General features: G+C 40.6%; 1 protein-coding gene and 1 long non-coding RNA gene across 10 annotated transcripts in view; one reads left to right on the top strand and one right to left on the bottom strand.

Annotated features, from left to right (window-relative positions):
- SYNE2 (spectrin repeat containing nuclear envelope protein 2) overlaps window positions 1-19,940 on the bottom strand; it is a 316,121-nt gene that overhangs the window by 90,868 nt on the left and 205,313 nt on the right. For 7 of the 9 annotated variants that reach the window (XM_070469450.1, XM_070469452.1, XM_070469455.1 and 4 more), the window contains exons 62-70: window positions 17,809-18,006; window positions 17,125-17,199; window positions 15,813-15,923; window positions 10,100-10,216; window positions 6,030-6,260; window positions 2,290-2,472; window positions 1,138-1,266; window positions 476-597; window positions 183-324 (exon numbers count right to left, since the gene is read on the bottom strand). In XM_070469450.1, the coding sequence (XP_070325551.1) occupies window positions 183-324; window positions 476-597; window positions 1,138-1,266; window positions 2,290-2,472; window positions 6,030-6,260; window positions 10,100-10,216; window positions 15,813-15,923; window positions 17,125-17,199; window positions 17,809-18,006 (1,308 nt within the window). The remainder of the gene's footprint in view (window positions 1-182; window positions 325-475; window positions 598-1,137; window positions 1,267-2,289; window positions 2,473-6,029; window positions 6,261-10,099; window positions 10,217-15,812; window positions 15,924-17,124; window positions 17,200-17,808; window positions 18,007-19,940) is intronic. The other 2 variants (XM_070469451.1, XM_070469459.1) reach the window with 2 other exon arrangements.
- Window positions 6,259-19,365, top strand: LOC110151057 (uncharacterized). Its single transcript, XR_002317941.2, has 2 exons — window positions 6,259-6,567; window positions 19,136-19,365. It is a non-coding gene; the product is annotated as an uncharacterized lncRNA (long non-coding RNA).

Genomic DNA, 19,940 nt, shown 5'->3' with positions numbered 1-19,940 from the left:
AAGCAAAAAGGGAAGTGCAGATTTCCAGGAAGATGAAAAGAGTATGAAAATCCATCTGGCATCTTTGCTTTCTAAAAACAAATAAATTGCTTTCTGGTAATAATGCAGAACACACATGTGTGTTTAATGAATGCTTGTTGGCTTTTCACGTTTATTTACACTGTATGTACATACACACTGACCTGGGGCTGTACAAGCTGAGAGGCAGGGAGCCTTATTTTTGATGAGAGTTCATGGTGTAAATATTGCCACTTATCTCCACTTTGGCCCTGGGTTGACAAGATCAAGTCTGGAGCATCATTTTTGGGGCTAGATGTCTTACTGCTTTTAAGGAAAACAAAAGGTAAAAAGAATAATCAATGTACAAAAATTATATTACATCCAGACAGTGTTTTATAAGTGATATTAAAAGAAACACTCTTAATTCTCCCAACTACAAAACTGCTGAATGTCCAATTCTTTAAAAATATTTTACCTTGCAGATGATGTCTGAGTTGTATCTTTATCATGCTGGCAATACTGGGGCCATGTTCTGTTGGCATTAAATTCTATGAATTTGATTAAATCTTTTTGTTCCATTGGTTTTAACTCCAAAACCTATAATTGAATAAGATTCAAATGGTCGAATCAATCAAGGTTTTCATTTAGTACACAAGGGTTTCTTCTGTTGAGATCATCGGATTTGAAACCACTTCCTAAATCATTATTTACTATCTCTTGTTCTTGTTCATATTTATTTTTCAAAAACTTATCTAAAATATTTAGACAATGACCAAGCATTTTTTAACATAACACTACACACAAGGAAGATCACCCAAAAAATACAAGCACATTTTGAAATAGGGAAAAAAGTGCTGCAGTTGCAAAGGTATATACCTGCTTGGTTTAAGATGCATGTTAACAAAGTAGCCAAGTTCCGGTGTCCCCAGTGGTAGCAGATGAAAGCAAAGTAGATACTGCAGCAAATGCTCAAAACTCATACCTGCTGTACACACAGGGACACCTACATGTCACACTTTCTATTCAGTCATGTAAGGAAACACTCCAGTGGCCTTTCAGTATTTATTAGAGCTCAGTGGGAAATCTCATATAGAAAACTTTATTCTTGTCCTTATAACTATTGGGGGCTGAAAATACCTGTTGCTGCTGGAAATCTTTTTGTCTACTGAATTGTGGCCTTTCGGTAACAACAGATTCAAATTCAGAAAGGTTATCTGGTTGGAGAACTTTCTGATGCTCTGAAGATTTCTTTAGTGTGGTAGAATGCTGCAAAACATTTTATGATGGCAGACTAGTTAAAATGGTGATCCATTTCAATTCTAATAATGTGACAACACAATGGAAAAGTTTTATATGAAGCAAATGACTATTTTGTTAATTACAATAATGACATACTATAATTTAATGTACTTATTTCATAACAACTTCAAAAACCACTACATTTAATGAAGTGGTCATTTTATCATTTCCTCAGTTTAATTCATCCAGTGAATTACTAAAAGCCAGAAAATCTATTGCCCTTTTTTCTCGAGAACAAAGTGAAATAAATATAAAAAATAGACATAGTATTAAGCTTATGAACTCAAATTTCTTCTATGTTTGAAACATAAGTAGATTTTTTAAAAGAGAGAACATATTAGGATAAAAGGGGTTCCATACAGCCTATATATCTGCAGCCAATCTTATTTCTGTAAATAGAAGTCCTTTAAGTAGAAACCACCATCTCATTAAGAATGGCTGTGAATTTTACATAGCAAGATTCTACTCATAGGATACACATTTGCATTTATATACACAGAATGCTTTTAAAAGTCATAAGAATACTTTATATGATACTTTGATCAGTATATATAAATATTTGTAAATGGAAAACGAAAGTACCTGTGAAACAGGTTTTTGTGTTTCTGATGTTAAATTTTAAGCATGTCTATAAAGGCTTCATTTTTCTAGTCAACCATGATTACACAGTTCCTTTCAAATATGAAGTTCCTTTAAAATTTACGATGAAAGGTTGCATAGATCTCATTATCAGCAAGAACAACAACCAACCCAGTCAAACCAACCCTAATCAAAGCAACACGATCACTGACAACAACCTAGGTGAGAAAACTACACAGCAAAATGAAACCAATGACAAAAGCTAAGGTACCCATCCCTTAGTTTTAAGAGGCACAATTCTTTTTCACTTACTGTAATTCCTCTGTAGTTGTTTCCTTACCTGCACCCAGAGTTCCTTCCTGATAGATATGCCTGTATTTACATACATGTCTATGCATAGTCATACTTTACCTGGTCCTCACTGTATTTCTCCTGAAGCATCATTTGGACTTTTTCCAAATTGCATTTCACAGTTTTCAGTTTCAAGGAAAGTGCTTCAGCCTCCTGTTGAGTGGCTCCACTGTCTCCCAGGCCCTGATCTTTGCAGTTCTCTAACAGAGAGGCCACCTTGTGCTCAATCTCTGTTAGCATAGCCTAGGAATAAAATCATTTCATTAATCATAGTTTTGGTCTCAAACAAGCGTTACACTCCAAAATAAGTTAGATTCACTGTCTCTACAGCTAAGTGTATATAAGAAGTTCCAGAAACACAGGTTGATAGGGACCTTGCGGGGGGAGAAAAAAAAACAACTTCCACATAATTCCTTATGTTTTTCAGTAGGGGTTCAGCCCAACCAACTCCAAATTGGGTGTGAATAAATAAACTAAATTGGTTGTATCACAATCTTAAATAAGTGATGCTATATTCCCTTTAGAAAACAGAGCTGAATACATCCAGACAGCATAGTGGTTAGCACCACAGACACTAGAACTAGAACTTCATGGCTGGGAAAATTTGGGCACTTTATGTTGCATGGGTGTACCTCTAGTTATCTGTAAAATGGGGATAATAACGGAACTTACCTCCGGGGTCAGTTTGAGAAGCTAGAGTTAAATCCATATACTTTGGCCAGTGCTTGATATGAAGTCTGTGCCTACTATTATTACTTCCCACCTTATTCCTAAACTTTTTCTGTTGCAATCCAAGTGTTGAGTAGTAATTTAAAAAAAAAATACTTCCACAGAACCCTTGGAAAATTCCTTCCTTCGCTCTTTTCTTGTCTTTCTCAAGCCAAATAAGCTCCCCAAATATCAGAAGACGATTACAGGAAGACATAACTTGGAACCTAAAACACTTAGTCATTGATACCACTGGTCAACTTACACCCGTGTCTAAAAATAAATCGGGAGGATGAAGTAAGTTTCCCAGTAAGTCATCATCATTGTTTTCCTCCTCAAGAGATCAAGTTTGCTCTCTCCTTGAGCTATGGAGCCACAAAAGTCATGCCAATTGGCTGGGCACACGAGTGCAGCAGCAGCAGAATGTAGAATCAGACACATTCTAACACTGAGACTGCTTGTGCTAAAATCGTGTGTGCTAAGGACAAGTTCAATTCTTTGAGAGAAACTTAAGGAAAAACTTAAAACAAATTTTCAATAACATAGTTATAATTTCTCATCCAAGTAAACTACTTGTATCCTCTGAATACGGACTCTTTTAAGCTTAAACAACTTGTACTTATAGATTTTAAAGTGGCTGAAAACAAGTGTACTGTAATTTTGTGCTTTTTGTCCACTTAGCTATTTTTATGTGTACATTTCCATGGCTCTACATATATAGGCTTCATGGTATCTTTTTAAATAGCTGCATATTAGTATCCCATGATTCTCTTCATCTCCTTATTGTTAAGCTTTTAAACTGCTTCTGGTGCTTCATTTTTGTAATCAATGCAGCCATAAATATTCCTCTCCTTTTAGGGTTACTTTCAGAAGATAAATGTAAAGTCATGGGATTAATAGGTCAAAGAAGATGGACATTTTCTCTGCTAACAGCTGACTTCCCCAAATGTTGAACCAATCAGGCAGACATTAGTGGATCTATTTCTCCAGAGTTTTTCCGGATGATATAATTTTTGTCAAGGTAATGTAGGAACAAAACAACAGCTGTTTTGACTCATGCGTCTTTAACAATCAAGGTTGAACATTTCTTCTCAATATTAAGTTACGGAATATAATTTTTTCCTGACTGATCTGTTTGCTCCTATCCTTGGATATTTCCTCTCTGGGAACTTAATGTTTTTACAGGGCACTGTAGGCTTTTTATGTTTCAGTGTTAAAGTCTATATGCCATGGTGTTATATAAATGAGCCAGAGTTGGCCCCTGTATATGGATCTATATGTTGTTTATTTCTTCAGCAGAAATATTAATTCATATTTCACCAGTGCCAGACTCAAAACTGGACCCCCCACATCTAGTCATGGTTAAGACAAACTCTGGAGCTCTAAAGACTCCAGCCTCTGCTTCCTTCAGATTCTCTGACATCATCGAGACACACAGCCGGTCTGGATTCTCTAACCCCTAGGAGTTCCCGGGCCTCCTCCGCTTCTGGGTGGTGGCCCCAGCCCTGCTCCTTGCCAAAGCCTCTGGAAGGTCTGGCAGCAGACTTCCCAGTCCCTCCAGACCGCACCAAAACGCTGCCCAAGAAACGCTCACTGCACGCGACTGCCACCTTGTGGTCGTGTCTTTTCCTCGAGCAGCCCCCACATTTTTAAATACGCAAGAGGCCCAAGGACCAGATTCCAGGAATGATCAAGGACTTGGCTATGGGGTCTTCCCAGTCAGCAGGACCATCAGTTGGCAGATGGCACCTGAAAGGCCCTACGTGGCCGGGGCTCGACATCTGGAACACCAAAGGTTCAGGTCAGAGGAGCACTGCTCTGTGCCCACTTACACTGTCTTCTCCAGACTCTGCACACCTTACCAGTCAGGCCACGTGGTAGGGCCTGTATCTGAGTGAATCCAACCCTCAGGAGCTGACTTTTGGGGTGAGAGGTGCTGAGTTGCCCAAGGAAGGAGGTCAGCTTGCCTGGCTGGGTCCTACTAGACGGACTCCGGACGTAGTAAGACCGGGTCTGAATGGAAACGGGAGGAGCGCCAGGCTCGGGCCAAGGCGGGTCATATGCCCAGGCCCCTTGGTGGGTGGAGCTCCCTGTGGACGGGCCAGTGGTTTGAGGCACTCTGAGAGAAAGTCCTTGTCCCTGGACACCAACTGTGAATGAGCCAGTCAGGTGGAGACGTAAGTGCCTTTGAGGGAGGTGCCTGGGCTGAGCTCTTGAGGACACTCAGTTCTGCTCCAGCAGTGTCAGTCTCGCCCCTCCCTGGAGGGATCCAGAGATTCCCAACCTTTGGGCTGTGCCAGCAAAGCTTCCTCAAAATGACTCCAGGCAAGGAAGTTTACATTCCGGCCCCTCCCCAGCGAAGGGTGCAGGCGTTCAGTCGCTCAGTCATGTCTGACTCTCTGTGACACCGTGGCCTGTAGCCAACCTGGCTCCTCTGTCCGTGGAATTTTCCAGGCAAGAATACTGGAGTGGGTTGCCATTTCTGCCTCCAGAGGATCGTCCCAACCCAGGGATCGAACCTACAACTCCTGCATCTCCTGCAATGGCGGGCAAGTTCTTTACTGCTAGCGCCAGCAAGCCAGCAAGAGTAGGAGCATTCATAGTAAAATGACAGCAAAGCCCTTTTCTGCTGTTATCTGTAACCCTGCAAATCAGGATATTCAGTTTCAATTCTGATGAATGAAACTTTAAAAAACTGAATATCATGAATAAAACTAGTATTTGCTGAGCATTTTATATATACTTTATACTCCAGACACTGATTTAGATACTTTATCTCACTTAATCCTGACAAAGTCTTAGGAGATGACCTATTTGAGGAAAATGAAGTGAGAGGTCACTCCCTCCAGTTCACAGTTAATGTGACCAGATTTAAACTCTAGATTCTGAGATCTTCTCCACTATCTTCCCAAATACTCTGCTTTCGTAAATTAGTTCAAAAAATTATCCTGAGAACCAAAAGTTGAGGCCAAAATAAACATAGGGGTCGGAGCAACAGGAAGAATCACATTGTTGCTTTCAGAGAAATTCACCTACTTGTGTAAGGTGATTGGCGAAGAGACAGGCCACGAACTCAGACCCAGCAGCCTTACCTGGCACCCTACCAGCTGCTGTTCCACCACCTGTTGCATGTCCGCGTCTAATGTTTCCGGCTCAAATGCCACGTTGGCTTGCTGTAGCCACAGCTCCAGCTCGGCCACCTGATTCTTGCAGACATGGAGGACTTCCGCAGGCTCGGGCCTCACCTTCTCCACCGTGGCCTCAAAGGCTCCTTGCTCGTCCGAAAGGCCAGTAGCTGCAGCCTTGATGGGAGGTGTGGCACCCTATGAGAAATCCAAAGATAATCCAGCAGTGAAAAACTAGGAGTCCAAAATATTCAGATTCAGACTTGTAAAGACCTGTAGACTTATAGCATTTCCCCTAGTTAAAAGAATAACAAATATATAAGGGCAGAAGAAGTAAAAACAAAAGGAAATGGAGAAGGCACCTCCACAGGCATAGCAACAATCATGTGACCTGGCGCCCCAGGTTTCCAAGCAGCCAACCTGCATGAACACAGACGCAGAGTTCCCAGGCACGGAGGACGCAAAGAGGCTGGCGGCTCATTAAACGGTGGGTCCCGGGAGACAGGTGAGTGTGCGCGAGAGGGTGTGCATGTGGGTGTGTGTGTCTGAAACACTGCAGCGAATTGGCCGGTGTTTAAAGTTGCATGACACATGATTAAGCAATGCTTACATTGCTATGCCCTCTGTTCAAACAGAAAAAAAAGGTCTTTACACACTGGCAGGGACACAGGGAAAATATATTAATACCTCACGCTTTTAACTTAACCTCTTAAGTGGTTAAGATTATAAACTATTTTAGCTTTCCCTCCCCCTGCTATTACTTATCTTTTTCTAGTAAAAATAGCTTGAGTCAAGTGATAAGCTTCATTGGGGTAATTTGCAAACTTATCTCATATTCTTCATTCTCTAAAGTTACTTTTCAGCTTCTAGATACTCAAATATTACTGCGTTAAGGAATGGATGCTTACGGCATAGTATAAAGAAAGCAGGATGTGTGTGATGTGTTCTTTTTATATTCAAACGACTAGGTTGCTTATCAATCCCACAGAAAAATTTCTCCCAGGTACCAAGTAAAAGTATTCTGGTAATTATATGACAGATATTTCCAATTTGGAGGCAAAAGATGAACTGATACAGATATTTGCTTCCCACATCTTTTTCCAAAATACTGAAAGAGTATTATTGACCTTTCTAGAGGAATTTTTTTAGGAATAAGGATTTGTGTTTTGCTCTACCAAATTAGTGATATCCATTCAGGGCTTCCCAGGTGGCTCAGTGGTAAAGAATCCATTGTCAATGTGGACAGAGGATACTGGCGATCTACAGCCCATGGGGTCGCAAAAGAGTCGGACATGACTGAGCAACTAAACAACAGCATAAACATTTTATTCATTCTGATTATGAGGAAATGAAAATGTTTTCCATATAAGGCTTTGTTAACTACATCTCAGCATCTAACAAGGCATAATTTTGGCCAACTGAGAAATGGGAGTTGCTCACAAATATATACCCTATCTCAACTCAAGTGCCTATTTCCTAATATTTACAGAATTTTGTTTAAATACAGAACTTTCAGCATGATAGAAGCAGACAAAATTGGCAAGTGGTAACAAAAATATGCGGGATATGAAAATACCACTCATTTTCACATACACTCTGATGAGGATTATAAGAGCTGGTTCAACAGAAGGGTCCTCTGAGTTGTACTCATTCCCCTTGACCATCTCTTTACTTCAGATGCCTGACTTTTCTGCCAAAATGCTATTTCTCTCCAGCTTTAATCAGGGTTTTCTTTAAGAATCACCTTCCTAAGGAAGTCTTCCCAGTACCGTGTTTCCTCTATAGCTCATACACGGTCGGATCTATATTTAGATTCACCCATTTCAATTTTCTTTTTAAATTCTGATCTTTAAAAAAGCAACTCATATGTGAGTTTACTGTCAGACATCAATTTCTAGTCGTCTAATTGCTTCCTAGTTTTCAGATTTTTCAGATACTGTTATATCTCAGTGGCAAAGATTTTGCGATCCTCCTTTTTGTCACCTGAGATAACAATCTGTTAATAGTGATTGATTGATTAATTAATCTGCAATAAGAGACTTACTATCTGCCTTCCCTATTTATTCAAAAACATTATTTGAGCACCTACAACTGCCACAGATGTTAAAAAAATTGACAAATTTGAGTTTCTTTGCTTTCTCTAACTCACTGAATTAATGAGGAAATATGGAAGCTGGAGTACTAATCTTGGTTTTATTTGCTAGTTATTTGCACCTGGAAAGAATCCACAAGTAATAGAAGACAAAAGGATTATCTGTAACAGTAGAACTTCAGTAGTTGAAGGTGGTCTGGGAAACGTGCCAGGAATCAGTTCACACCTTTTTTATAGCCACAGAAATCCAAGTGTGTTTAATGTTTAATGAGTTCATACCCCTCCCATCCCACCACACTGCTTCTGAGAAACTCAAGCCCAGACGTAAATTACTTGCCCAAGGTCACACAGTTCCAAGATCTTTTAATTCTGAGTCTACATTTTTTCCCACAGTAGTCCGTCTGCCGAGTATCTTCTTCAAATGATAACCCCAAATTTAAAAAGTAGAAATTATTTTAATCAAAGTTTTATAACTGTACATTTTGGAGGGCTAAAAAAGCATGACCACAAATACGTCTTGTTAGAGAATTATGTCATCTCTAAAGCATTAATATAAATTGATAATACCCAATCTTTTACTGAGTTCTAGAGCTAAGCTACTGTGCTATCTCATATTTTATGCCACACCCAGTGTATAGATGAGGAAACTGAGGCTTAGAGAAGTTATTCAAACTGCTTACAGTCACTGGATTCAATCCTAGACCCAGGGTTCAATCTCTGATTTCGTTATGCCTTGGGGTCTAAAAGTCCACATTTTTGACATAATTCTGTCAACCCTCTGGCATTCAAGTTATCCTCTCAGTCAATGAATGTGACAGTGCTTGATTTCTAAACAACACATTGCTGATCTGAGTACCAAGATCCAGTTAAAATGCAAACAAATTTTCTGGCTATAGCAATATTTCATGCCAAAATACCAAACTGTTAAATACTTTATCATCAATTCTACAAATATCTGCACACACCACCCCCTTTTATAAAATGCAAAACTGCCTGGCTAAAGTGCCTAGCATGCTAAGTCGCCTCAGTTGTGTCTGACTCTTTGCGATCCCATGGACTGTAGCCCACCAGGCTCTTCTGTCCATAGAATTTTTCAGGCAAGAACACTGCAGTGGGCTGTCATTTCCTCCTCCAGAGGATCTTCCGGACCCAAGGATCAAACCCACATCTCTTACGTCTCCAGAATTGGCAGGCGGGTTCTTTACCACTAGTGCCACCTAGGAAGCCCTAAAAGTGAAGGATCTGCCATTCTCTGAGGCTTGAACTCAGGACCTTCAGGTCCTGCCTACCGTGCTAAGAGGGAAGATTTAGGTAAAGTGCCTGACCTAAATGCATTTGCACAAATACTAAATATGCTGCTGGGATGATGTGGTGGCAGCTTATTTGGTGAGGCTAAATCCACCTCGGCTTTACATCTTTAAATACTAAATATTCAAATTAGGAAGGCAGACTGGAATATCTGGAGTCTGCCTCCTTACTCCTCCATTTACTAACTGTACTTTTACACCCTGAATTTTGATTTTTCTTTTGTAAATGAATGGTACATGTTAACCTACCTTATTTAATCTGAGGATTAGAGAGCCAACACAAATGCCTTTAATGTAATAAAGGTAGTTAATTAACATTTGCTCTCCTCCACTTCTGTCACCCTCATAAGTTCTATCTACAGAAAAAAAGAAGGGGATGCTAATGGAAAGGCTGGTTCACCCTGACAAGTGGTGAGTGAGTAAAAAGTCTTTAATTGCTCTGTACCACGCTTAGTCTCCATGTCAATATCTGATGGCAAATCTTCTAGTTCTCCAGCATGGCAGCACACACAAAGGTGTTAAAGGTCACAAAGACCTCTTGCTTGGTAATACAAAATGCTGCAAAATACAGAGGGCCTGTCATCTCTGGGTGCTAGTGCAGGTGTTTGGGCAGATGGTCATCAGCAGCAGGGACCCACCTCTGGTGTTTGGTTGGCGCTCAGGGAAAATTTTGGGCCTTGCTCAGTGATAAGCAGGTCTGGTTCAAGAACCTGTGCCATGGAACTATCACATGTGCTTATTTTCCCAGCTGCCTCCTGTAAAGAAAAGAATCAGAAGTTCAGGAAAGTTCCTGCCCTGAAGCCATACAAGTCCTTCCCGCACCTGCTCACTTTACAAATCACCTGCTTACAAAAATGTCTAGACTAGTCAGGTACATTGAGGGGAAAAAAATCTGCTCATTAGGGGAAAAAAATCAACTTCTTCAAGTTTATTTGAAGACTTAAATCTCCAAAGCTCTGTGGTTAATGAGGAACACATAAGAAATTCGGAGAATTAGATATTTAAATGAATTATTAGGAGAATTAAATAAGATTATGTGATAAAAGTCCTATTTCCAATAATGGAGGAAAGATGAAACTTTAAAATTTGAGAACAACTATCTTATCTAGGCGCTTCATGAAAAACATAACCAAATCTCTGTCTCACTGCTAACAATGAATTCCAATTGTATCTAATATTTGTATCTAATATTTTAATGTAGAAGATACACCATAAAAATTTTTGAAGAAAATATGAGTTAATCTATTTCCATTCTAAGAATGGGAAGGGACTTTTAAAGCTTGACCATAAAGGGAAAAAATGTTAGTATTAACAACATAAATAACATGTGCCACAAAAAGACATCATAATCTAAGTTAAAAGAGAAATGACAGATTGAGATAACATCTCACAAAACTGCTAATATCCTTAATGTATTAAATACTTTTAGAAATAAATAAGGAACACATCAACTTCTATGTAGAAAATGACAAGTGGCACGGATGCATGATTCATAAAAAAAGAACATGAAAGTCAATTCATACCTCAAGTGATAGTCAACATTCTTAGAATATACGCAATTTAATCCACTAGATAGGTTTAACTAAGGTTGAAAATATCCAATATCAGCTTGGGGTCAGAAAAGAGGCATTTCCATGCATTCTAGTAGAAATAAAATTGTTGTCTTTCTAGAGGACAGTTTAACAACGTGTACTACATTTTAAATGCATGTACGCTTTGATCCACTTATTAGGTTAATCAAGGTTAAACAATGGGAAAATGAAACTTATACAAAAGACCAGTGTGGTGGGAAAAGTATGCATATTGTAATCAACCAATCTTGACTGCTCTACTTACAAGCTGCGTGATATTGGACAAATTAACCTGGACTATCTGAGCCTCACTTGCTTCATCTCTAAAGTGGCAACACAACTCAGCTCACTCATTCCTGTGATTAGTAAACAAGATGACTTATACAAAGCACCTAGTAATTCCTAAGAGCTCCATGTACTGAAAACAGAAACTGTTATTAGAAAGGTATGAACCAAGAACTAAATGTAAAACTTAGATAAAACTGAAAAGGTTAAAAAAAAAAAACAAAACTGGAAAGGTAAGTTGGGATCATGAAAAGTCTGGAACACCAGGCTAAGAACACTGCATTTTATTCAGTAGATAGTCAGAATCTAGGAAAGACTGGAATTTAACGTGAACTGCTTTAGGAAGATCCATCAGTTAAGTATAAGATGTATAAATGATTGGAGGCTACAAATCCACTTAGAAGACTCCTCTCAAAGTCTAGGGAGGAAGTTAACAATTGCCTGGAATAGGATGATGACAAAAATAATGGGAGAAGAAGGATGTAAAGACTGAATGGACATCACTTGAGCAGTAGCCATAAAAGGCCAGACAAATGGCCTGAGATGACTCTGAAGTCTGTCTCAGACACTGATAAGATAGTCGTGCCACTAACAGACATTGAGAGATTACGAGGAAGGGTAAGCTTTGAAGAAACGTTGGTAAATGGGTTTGAGATGAAGAAAACACATTCAAAAAGAGAAATGTATTTGGATGGTAGAAATGTGGAACAGATTTACAGGAAAAATCAAGACCAGAGATTTAATTTGGAAATCTGTGGCATAGAGGTGACCACAAAACTTATGAGAGGAGAAACTGCCATGCAACAAAACAGAGAAGAAAGAAAATGGTAAACCACTGGGGGAAATGCCCACTATGACAGAGATGGGTAAAGAGAAGGAGCTGGAAGAGGGGCTGCAGACAGATGAGACAAGAAAGTATAGAATTAATAAAGCCAAAGGAACACTGCATTTCAAGAAGGAAGAGATTGCTACTGCTAGAGGTAGAGAAGGATCAGGACTAATAAAAGGGCACTTCAACATGCAAAAAACAAAGATCATGGCATCTGGTCCCATCACTTCATGGCAAATAGATGGGAAAACAATGGAAACAGTGATAGACTTTATTTTCTTGGGCTCCAAAATCACTGCAGATGGTGACTGTAGCCATGAAATTAAAAGATGCTTGCTCCTTGGAAGAAAAGCTAAAACCAACCTAGACAGCATATTAAAAAGCAGAGACATTACTTTGACAACAAAGGTCCATCTAGTCAAAGCTATGGTTTCTCCAATAGTCATGTATGGATGTGAAAGTTGGACCATAAAGAAAGTTGAGTGCTGAAGAATTGATGCTTTTGAACTGTGGTGTTGGAGAAGACTCTTGCAAGTTCCCTGGACAACAAGGAGATCAAACCAGTTAATCTTAAAGGAAATCAATTCTTTAAGACTCATTGGAAGGACTGATGCTGAAGCTGAAACTTCAATACTCTGGCCACCTGATGCAAAGAACTGACTCATTGGAAAAGACCCTGATGCTGGGAAAGACTGAAGGTAGGAGTAGAAGGGGACAACAGAAGATGAGATGGTTGGATGCCAACACCGACTCGAAGGACATGAGTTTGAGCAAGCTCCAGGAGTTGGTAAGGAACAGGGAAGCCTGGTGTGCTGTAGTCCATGGGGTCGCACAGAGTTGGACACAAATGAGTGACTGAACTGAACTGAAAATTAATATCCAGAAGTCAACGACAGTATAAATATAGCAAGGGGCAAAATCTCGATTACAAATGGAGCCAAGAAAGAGGAGCACCAACTAAAGACATTCAGCCATAAATGAAAGAGATTTCATTTCATGCCCACCATGAAATTGATCTGGAAAGCAGAAGCAAGAAATTCAACACATTAAAGTAGCATATCGAGGGCTTTCCAGGTGGCTTAGAGGTAAAGAATCAACCCACCAATGTAGGAGACACAGGTTTGATCCCCAGTCCGGGAAGATCCCACAAGCTATGGAGCAACTAAGCCCATACGCCACAATTATTGAGATTGTGCTCTAGAGCCTGCGAGCTGCAACTACTGACCCGTGGCCAGAGCCTGTGCTCTGCAACAAGACAAGCCAGGGCACCACTAACAGAGAGTGGCCCCTGCTCGGGGCAACTAGAGAAAAGCCTGGGTAGCAAGAAGACCTAGCACAGCCAAAAAGAAACACATAAATTATAAAGTAGCATAATGAGCCCAGTACAGGACATCAAAATGTAGAAGATAAAGTTCCTGCTTCTCATGAAACTGTGTCAGATTGATGCATAAAACTGTGATAAATCATAACAATTGAGGTTCAGAATGCTATGGGAAAACAAATGGAAAGAACGGGGGGGTTCTTGGAGGCGGTGGGAGTTGAAAAGGGCCTTTATGGATGAGTAGGAAGGAAGTCCATAGGCAGATGTGGGGAGAAGGGTACCTGTGGAGGCAGAGCAGTTTCTAAAGAGATGGTCTGGGCTTTGGGGGGGATAGAGAAATGGGGGAAGGAACCTGTTAGGGAACGAAACCTGAACACTTTTGAGGTAGAGAGGAAAGGACACAACCAAGAGGCAGCAATTGGAGACCTTGGCAGAAATGTCCCCATGCCAACTATCAAAGAAAGGACAGGCCTAGGAGCTGGGTAGGGTCAGCCCTAGTCAGAAGGCAGGTGAGGGGGGGAAGTATGGATCATAATGAAGCAAAGATCCTTTAGAAGCAAGGGAAAAACATCATCTTCACATAGGCATGAAATGATTTTCTAATGTGAGGGCATTTGCCCTCTATTTTGAGAGACTGAAGAAGTTTATAAGTTACCAAGGAGCAAAAAGTTGTTATTCATTCGCTAAGTCATGTCTGACTCTTAGTGACCCCATGGACTGCAGCACACCAGACTTCTCTGTCCTCCAATATTTCCCAGTTTGCTCAAATTCATGTCCATTGAGTTGGTGATGCTATCTAACTATCTCACCCTCTGCAGCTCCCTTCTCTTTTTGCCTTTAATCTTTCCCAGCATCAGGGTCTTTTCCAATGAGTCGGCTCTTTGCATGGCCAAAGTATTCAGCTTTAGCTGCAGCCTTTCCAATAAATATTGAGGGTTGATTTCCTTTAGCACTGATTGATTTGATCTCCTTGCTGTCCAAAGGACTCTCTTCAAGAGTCTTCTCTAGCCCCATGATTAGAAAGCATCAGTTCTTTGATGCTCAGCCTTTACAGTCCAACTCTCATATCTATACATGACAACTGGAAAAACTATAGCTTTGACTATAAGAATATTTTGTCAGCAAAGTGATGTCTCTGCTTTTAAATATGCTGTCTAGGTTTGTCAAAGCTTCCTTCCAAAGAGCAAGCGCATTTGAATTTCATGATTGCAGTCACCATCTGCAGTGATTTTGGAACCCAAGAAAATAAAATCTGTCACTGCTTCCACTTCATCCTCTTCTATTTGCCATGAATTGATGGGATCAATGCCAAGATCTTAATTTTTCGCATCCTAAGTTTCAAGTCAACTTTTTCTCTCTCCTCTTTCATCCTCAACAAGAGGCACTTTATTTCCTCTTCACTTTCTGTCATTAGGGTGGTATCATCTGCATATATGAGGTTGTTGGTATTTCTCCCAGCAATCTTGATTCCATCTTGTGATTCAAGCATCTCACATGATGTACTCTGCATATAAGTTAAATAAGCAGGATGACAATATACAGCCTTGACATACTCTTTTCCCAGTTTTTTTAAACCAGTCCATTGTTCCATGTCCAGTTTTAACTGTTGCTACTTGACCTGCATACAGATTTCTTAGGAGACAGGTAAGGTCTGGTACTTGCATCTCTTTAAGAATTTTCCAGTTTGTTGTGATCCACACAATCAAAGCCTTTAGCATAGTCAATGAAGCAGAAGCAGGAGCAAAAAGACTTATTTCATTAATTTATCTTCCACACTACTTTGTTCAAAAAGAGAACTCTCACCCCCAACTGCTCCCCAAAAAAGAGGCATGTTAAATGCTTTAACTACATTGGTCAACCTTTTAGCTGCTCCTTTAACTGTTTTGTTTTTTTTCAGTTTAGATTTTCACTTAAGGAGTTTTCCTCAGGTAAATACTTACAGGCTTCCCTGGTGGCTCAGTGGTAAAGAATCCACCTACCAATACAGGAGATGTGGGTTTGATCCCTGGATCAGAAGACTCCCTGGAGAAAGAAATGGCAACCCACTCCAGTATTCTTGCTTGGAAAATCCCATGAAGAGGAGCCTAGTGGGCTACAGTCAGCAGGGTCACAAGAGTCGGACATGACTTAGGGCCTCAGCAACAATATTATCACTGAGTGCGCAAAAGAAATGTAACTAATACTCAGCAGTCTTTGCTTTGTGCAGAGGCAGCAGTAAGAAGTTTAAAAAAATTTCAACCCATATAGATTCCCTCCTGAAACATTCTTTCAAACAAGAAACTCTTTGCTTTGACGCTATCCCTGCCTATCCCCACCTCCAAGAAATGTGACCCACGCAGGATTACCTGAACGATTGTTCCAGAGGACGAGGATGCCCTGTCCTCCTCCACGTCCTTGTCATGTTTCCAGAGTAAAGACGGGAATCCGGAAGACGGTTCTGCTTTCTTATCTCCACTCTTAACACAGCAATCAATTGATTAGCAGAGGGAGGTGATTTCCTACCATCATAGCGTCATCCTCCTATCTCCTTTATGTAACACTCAGCTTACCAGGCAGTATAATTGCAGACCTTAATTCCACCCCCTCCTCCTCTTCCCCCGCTATTTATCAACGATTTCTTTGGCTAACTACATCACAGGAGTCCAAATGTGGCTGTTCTTCCTAAAGCCGAAAAAATATTCTTAAAGTTGGGAGTCAGTTCATGTCCTACAAAGCGGACCTTTAAAACAGCACTTTAGGAATTTCATCTGCTTTGGTAAATGTAATCTCAAAGGCTCTTTAACAACATGTATTTTTTTGATTGATGTTAAAGACAAACAATGATTATAAACATATCAGCTCAGAGGCAAATACAGGTCTCAAATTAGAATCATACTGAAATGCACTCTTATTTTGGCTCCAGTACCTTCTTCATTTTCAAAATTTTCTCAGCTATGAAGAGGTAGAATCAGATCACAAAGCTGTCTGACGGTCAGATTATATAAGCCTCACTCCTCCTCATCCGACCACTCTGCCCCACAGGGATACAGTGAAGGACTACAGGCTATTCTGTGTGATCGTACAGCTAATGAGCAATCTATAAAACGAGCAGGAAGAATGTCTGCTTGTTATGTAGGAGGCATTAAAAACTGTCACTTGCTGCAATTTTCTTCCCTTTGGCTCAGACCCATTACTGCTTTGGCTCTTAAAGTATGAAATGGAAATTGATATAATGAGAAAGCTTGTAAAGGTCTCGTTCAACCAGTTCTGATAGGAGTAGTAACATAGTAGGCTTAGTTGCTAACACCATTCTTCATGTCCTTGGCAGTGCTGCTGACTACAAAAGTAATTCAAATATGGAAACATAAAGCCACCAGGAGTGCCAGCCAAACAGCAAACTCCAGAAAAAGTACTTAGAACTCAAGATATGACAAAGAACTTCATCTTCTCCCTTCTGCCAACAAGGGTGTCTGAATTACCTTTATCCCACTCTGGCCTGGAGTAGGTTTAGATGCACTTAAACATTAATTACATAAGATAACTATTTCAGTCACCCTTATAAAATACTGGCATTGAATTTAAAAAATCCTTATGTTTCCATTCATTCTAAGACCTTCTCATTGACCTTTTAGAGATTACACTTCTAACAAACTTGAACGAGAAAATCATTTTCCTTACTTCACTTTTCAGGGAGCTCTCTTCTGCCTCTTCCTCGAGTGCTGGCAGGAAAGACATGGAACCCGCTCTGTTCAGCTGAAAGGCACAGCACAAAGACTTGCAGCTGGATTGCCGTTCAACGTCATCAGAATCCCGGCCTGGCTGCTTTTTTATGTAGCTAATTTTTTTTACTCACTTTATCCAGGATGCCCACCCACACAAGTAGCCTCTGGGTTTAGCAACTTTCAACTCATCCAGCCAAATATCATGACTCGGTCAAATCTTAGATCCCTTTCATTTGCATTGCCCTCTGTGACCTCTCATCAAACAATTCAAGAATGCTATTACTGATGTTAGATTCAGAGTGGGCTTTGAGAAGTGCTGGGCCTGTTTCTGAGTTTGCAATGGGCTCACAGTTTGGTAGGAAGACATTTCAAAGGGTGGCTGCCACCCACCTACCCATGGGATTTCATAAACACCTTCTTAGGTAACTTGAGCATAAGAATTCTGGATTGAGTCCAGCAGAGACACACCCTGAGAATTAATATTCACTCATGAATAATCTCAGGCAGAGTATTTCTACTTGAAGAAATTCCTTTTCTATAGGCCATAAATATAGAGGCCACAGGTTTTCCAGGTGAAAAATACTACCAATTTAAAACTCTTGTGGAACGTGGGACCAGTGTTAACTACAGCCATACCCACCTTCCACTCAGAAGCATCCTTCTCAGCCCCTGCATTCTCCTCGGCTGCCCCTACTGACAGCACTTCTTGTTCTAATTCTTGCTGTTTTTGCTGTAAATGCTGGTGAAGGTTTAGTATGGCAGCCTTCAAGTCCGCCAACAGGTCTTCTTTCTTCTGGTTCAAGCCCAGAATCTGCTTTTCCATACTTTCGATTTCTTCCTGTGCAGAAAGAACGTTTGCATTGGTTTGGGATGTCTGATGCCCTTGCCACAGAAGCCTGCTGCATTTGGCGCAAGGGCTGAGGTTTTTCTATGCTGCTGGCTTGCACAGCCAGGAACTAGTCCCTGGTACAGCATAGATCCTTTCCCCTCCAGTTGAGCTTCTAAATGATCCAGGGAGGGTTTATGATCTCCCTTATAGGGTGCCTTAGCCTCACCTGACACCCTATCAATCAATCTCTGGGGGTCAAGTGGTGGCTCAGAAATCTGTAACAAGCCCCATGCATGACCATGAGTACAGCCAGGATTGCCTCACCTCAGTGGCCACAGGACTGACTGGCCAGAATCCACAGGGGTCAAGAACCACACTTTAACAAACTCCCAGAAGATCTGTATGCAGACTAACATTTGGGAACCACTGAGAGAATACAAGGCTAGAAATCTCACGCTTCTATTGTCACTTTTGAAGCCTTCTTTAGTTTTACTAAGTTCATTTTTTTCTCACAGCCAAAGCTTCCTACCATATGGGAATAAATAAACAAATAAAGGCGCTGTGAAGTGTAATTTGTTATGGGAATGATGAAGAGATGATTCCAAGCTTTATAAGGTTAAAAAATTTGTGTGACTGATCAGTTCAGTTCAGTTCAGTCGCTCAGTCGTGTCTGACTCTTTGCAACCCCATGAATCGCAGCATGCCAGGCCTCCCTGTCCATCACCAGCTCCCGGAGTTTACTCAAACTCATGCCCATCGAGTCGGTGATGCCATCCAGCCATCTCATCCTCTGTCGTCCCCTTCTCGTGGGAATAAAATTTTATACATGGGCAGTAGAGGTGCAGATGCCCACTGTCTGTCTAAGAGGATTAGAGAGTCATAGAACCCTGGATTTAGAGGAAATGTCAGGCGTTGTCTTGTTTGACATCCTCTTCTCTACCACTCTGAAAGGCATCATTCAAAGCCTGAGCTGTATCAGAAGACAAACCTGCTCCTTTTTAGCAGAACTTCATGTACTGAAATTTTGTCCCTAACATATTCTTTAAACCTTGTGTTCATTCATTCCTTTTTTCCTTATTTCTTTTTCTATCCATTGATCTTAGAGACATTGATAGAATCATCATTTTTTTTTCCCCAGAGACAGAGAAACTCCGCCTATGAGTGAAAGTTCTGAAGTCCAGAGAAAGAAGGTAATTCTTTCAGAGCTGTAGCCAGCGACAGCGCACAGACCTGGACTTCTGACACCCAGCCCCATGACTCTAATGCTACCGCACACATTCTGACACCATACCCCTATTCTGTCTGAAGTGAAACTTCTTGTGATTGCTTTGGGAAATGATAACTTAATTAAATCTGAGTTAGCTGTGGTGTGTGTCCCTTTTCAATAAGCACTAAACTTCAGAGGTACAGTGCCTCCCAACAGACATAACACTATAGCCAGTAGAACAGCACTGAGAGAAACAGACCAGTCTCCAGAGCCACTAGCATTGTGGAGGCAGAGAAGGGCTCGAAGCCGCCACTCTCAAAGTGGCATCTGCAAACCCCAGGAGGTCTGCACTCCATGAGGTCAAGATCAGTTTCATAACAATACCAAAACGTTACTGGCCTTTCTCACTGTGTGGACATTTTTCACTGTGTGATGTAGTAAAAGCAAAGGTGGGTAAAACTACTGACACCCAGTAGGAACCAAGGCAGAAACATCAACTGTATTAGCATTACTAGACGCTTCACATCTAGTAATTTAGCATCATACTAAATTTAGTATTTAGTATCATGAATTTAACTGTAAAAAAAAGCCAACTTCAGTTAAGAATGTCCTTGATAAAGAGCATATATTTTTAATATTCTGTTTGACAAAGGGGGAAGCCTGCATAAAGCATTCTGTTGTATACCAAAGTTTAATGGTTGAGGAAAAGCACTCATGTGATTTAAGTTTTAAGCTG

The sequence above is a fragment of the Odocoileus virginianus genome, chromosome 6, assembly GCF_023699985.2.
Source record: "Odocoileus virginianus isolate 20LAN1187 ecotype Illinois chromosome 6, Ovbor_1.2, whole genome shotgun sequence".
NCBI lineage: Eukaryota > Metazoa > Chordata > Mammalia > Artiodactyla > Cervidae > Odocoileus > Odocoileus virginianus.
This window is presented reverse-complemented; position numbering and strand designations above follow the sequence as displayed.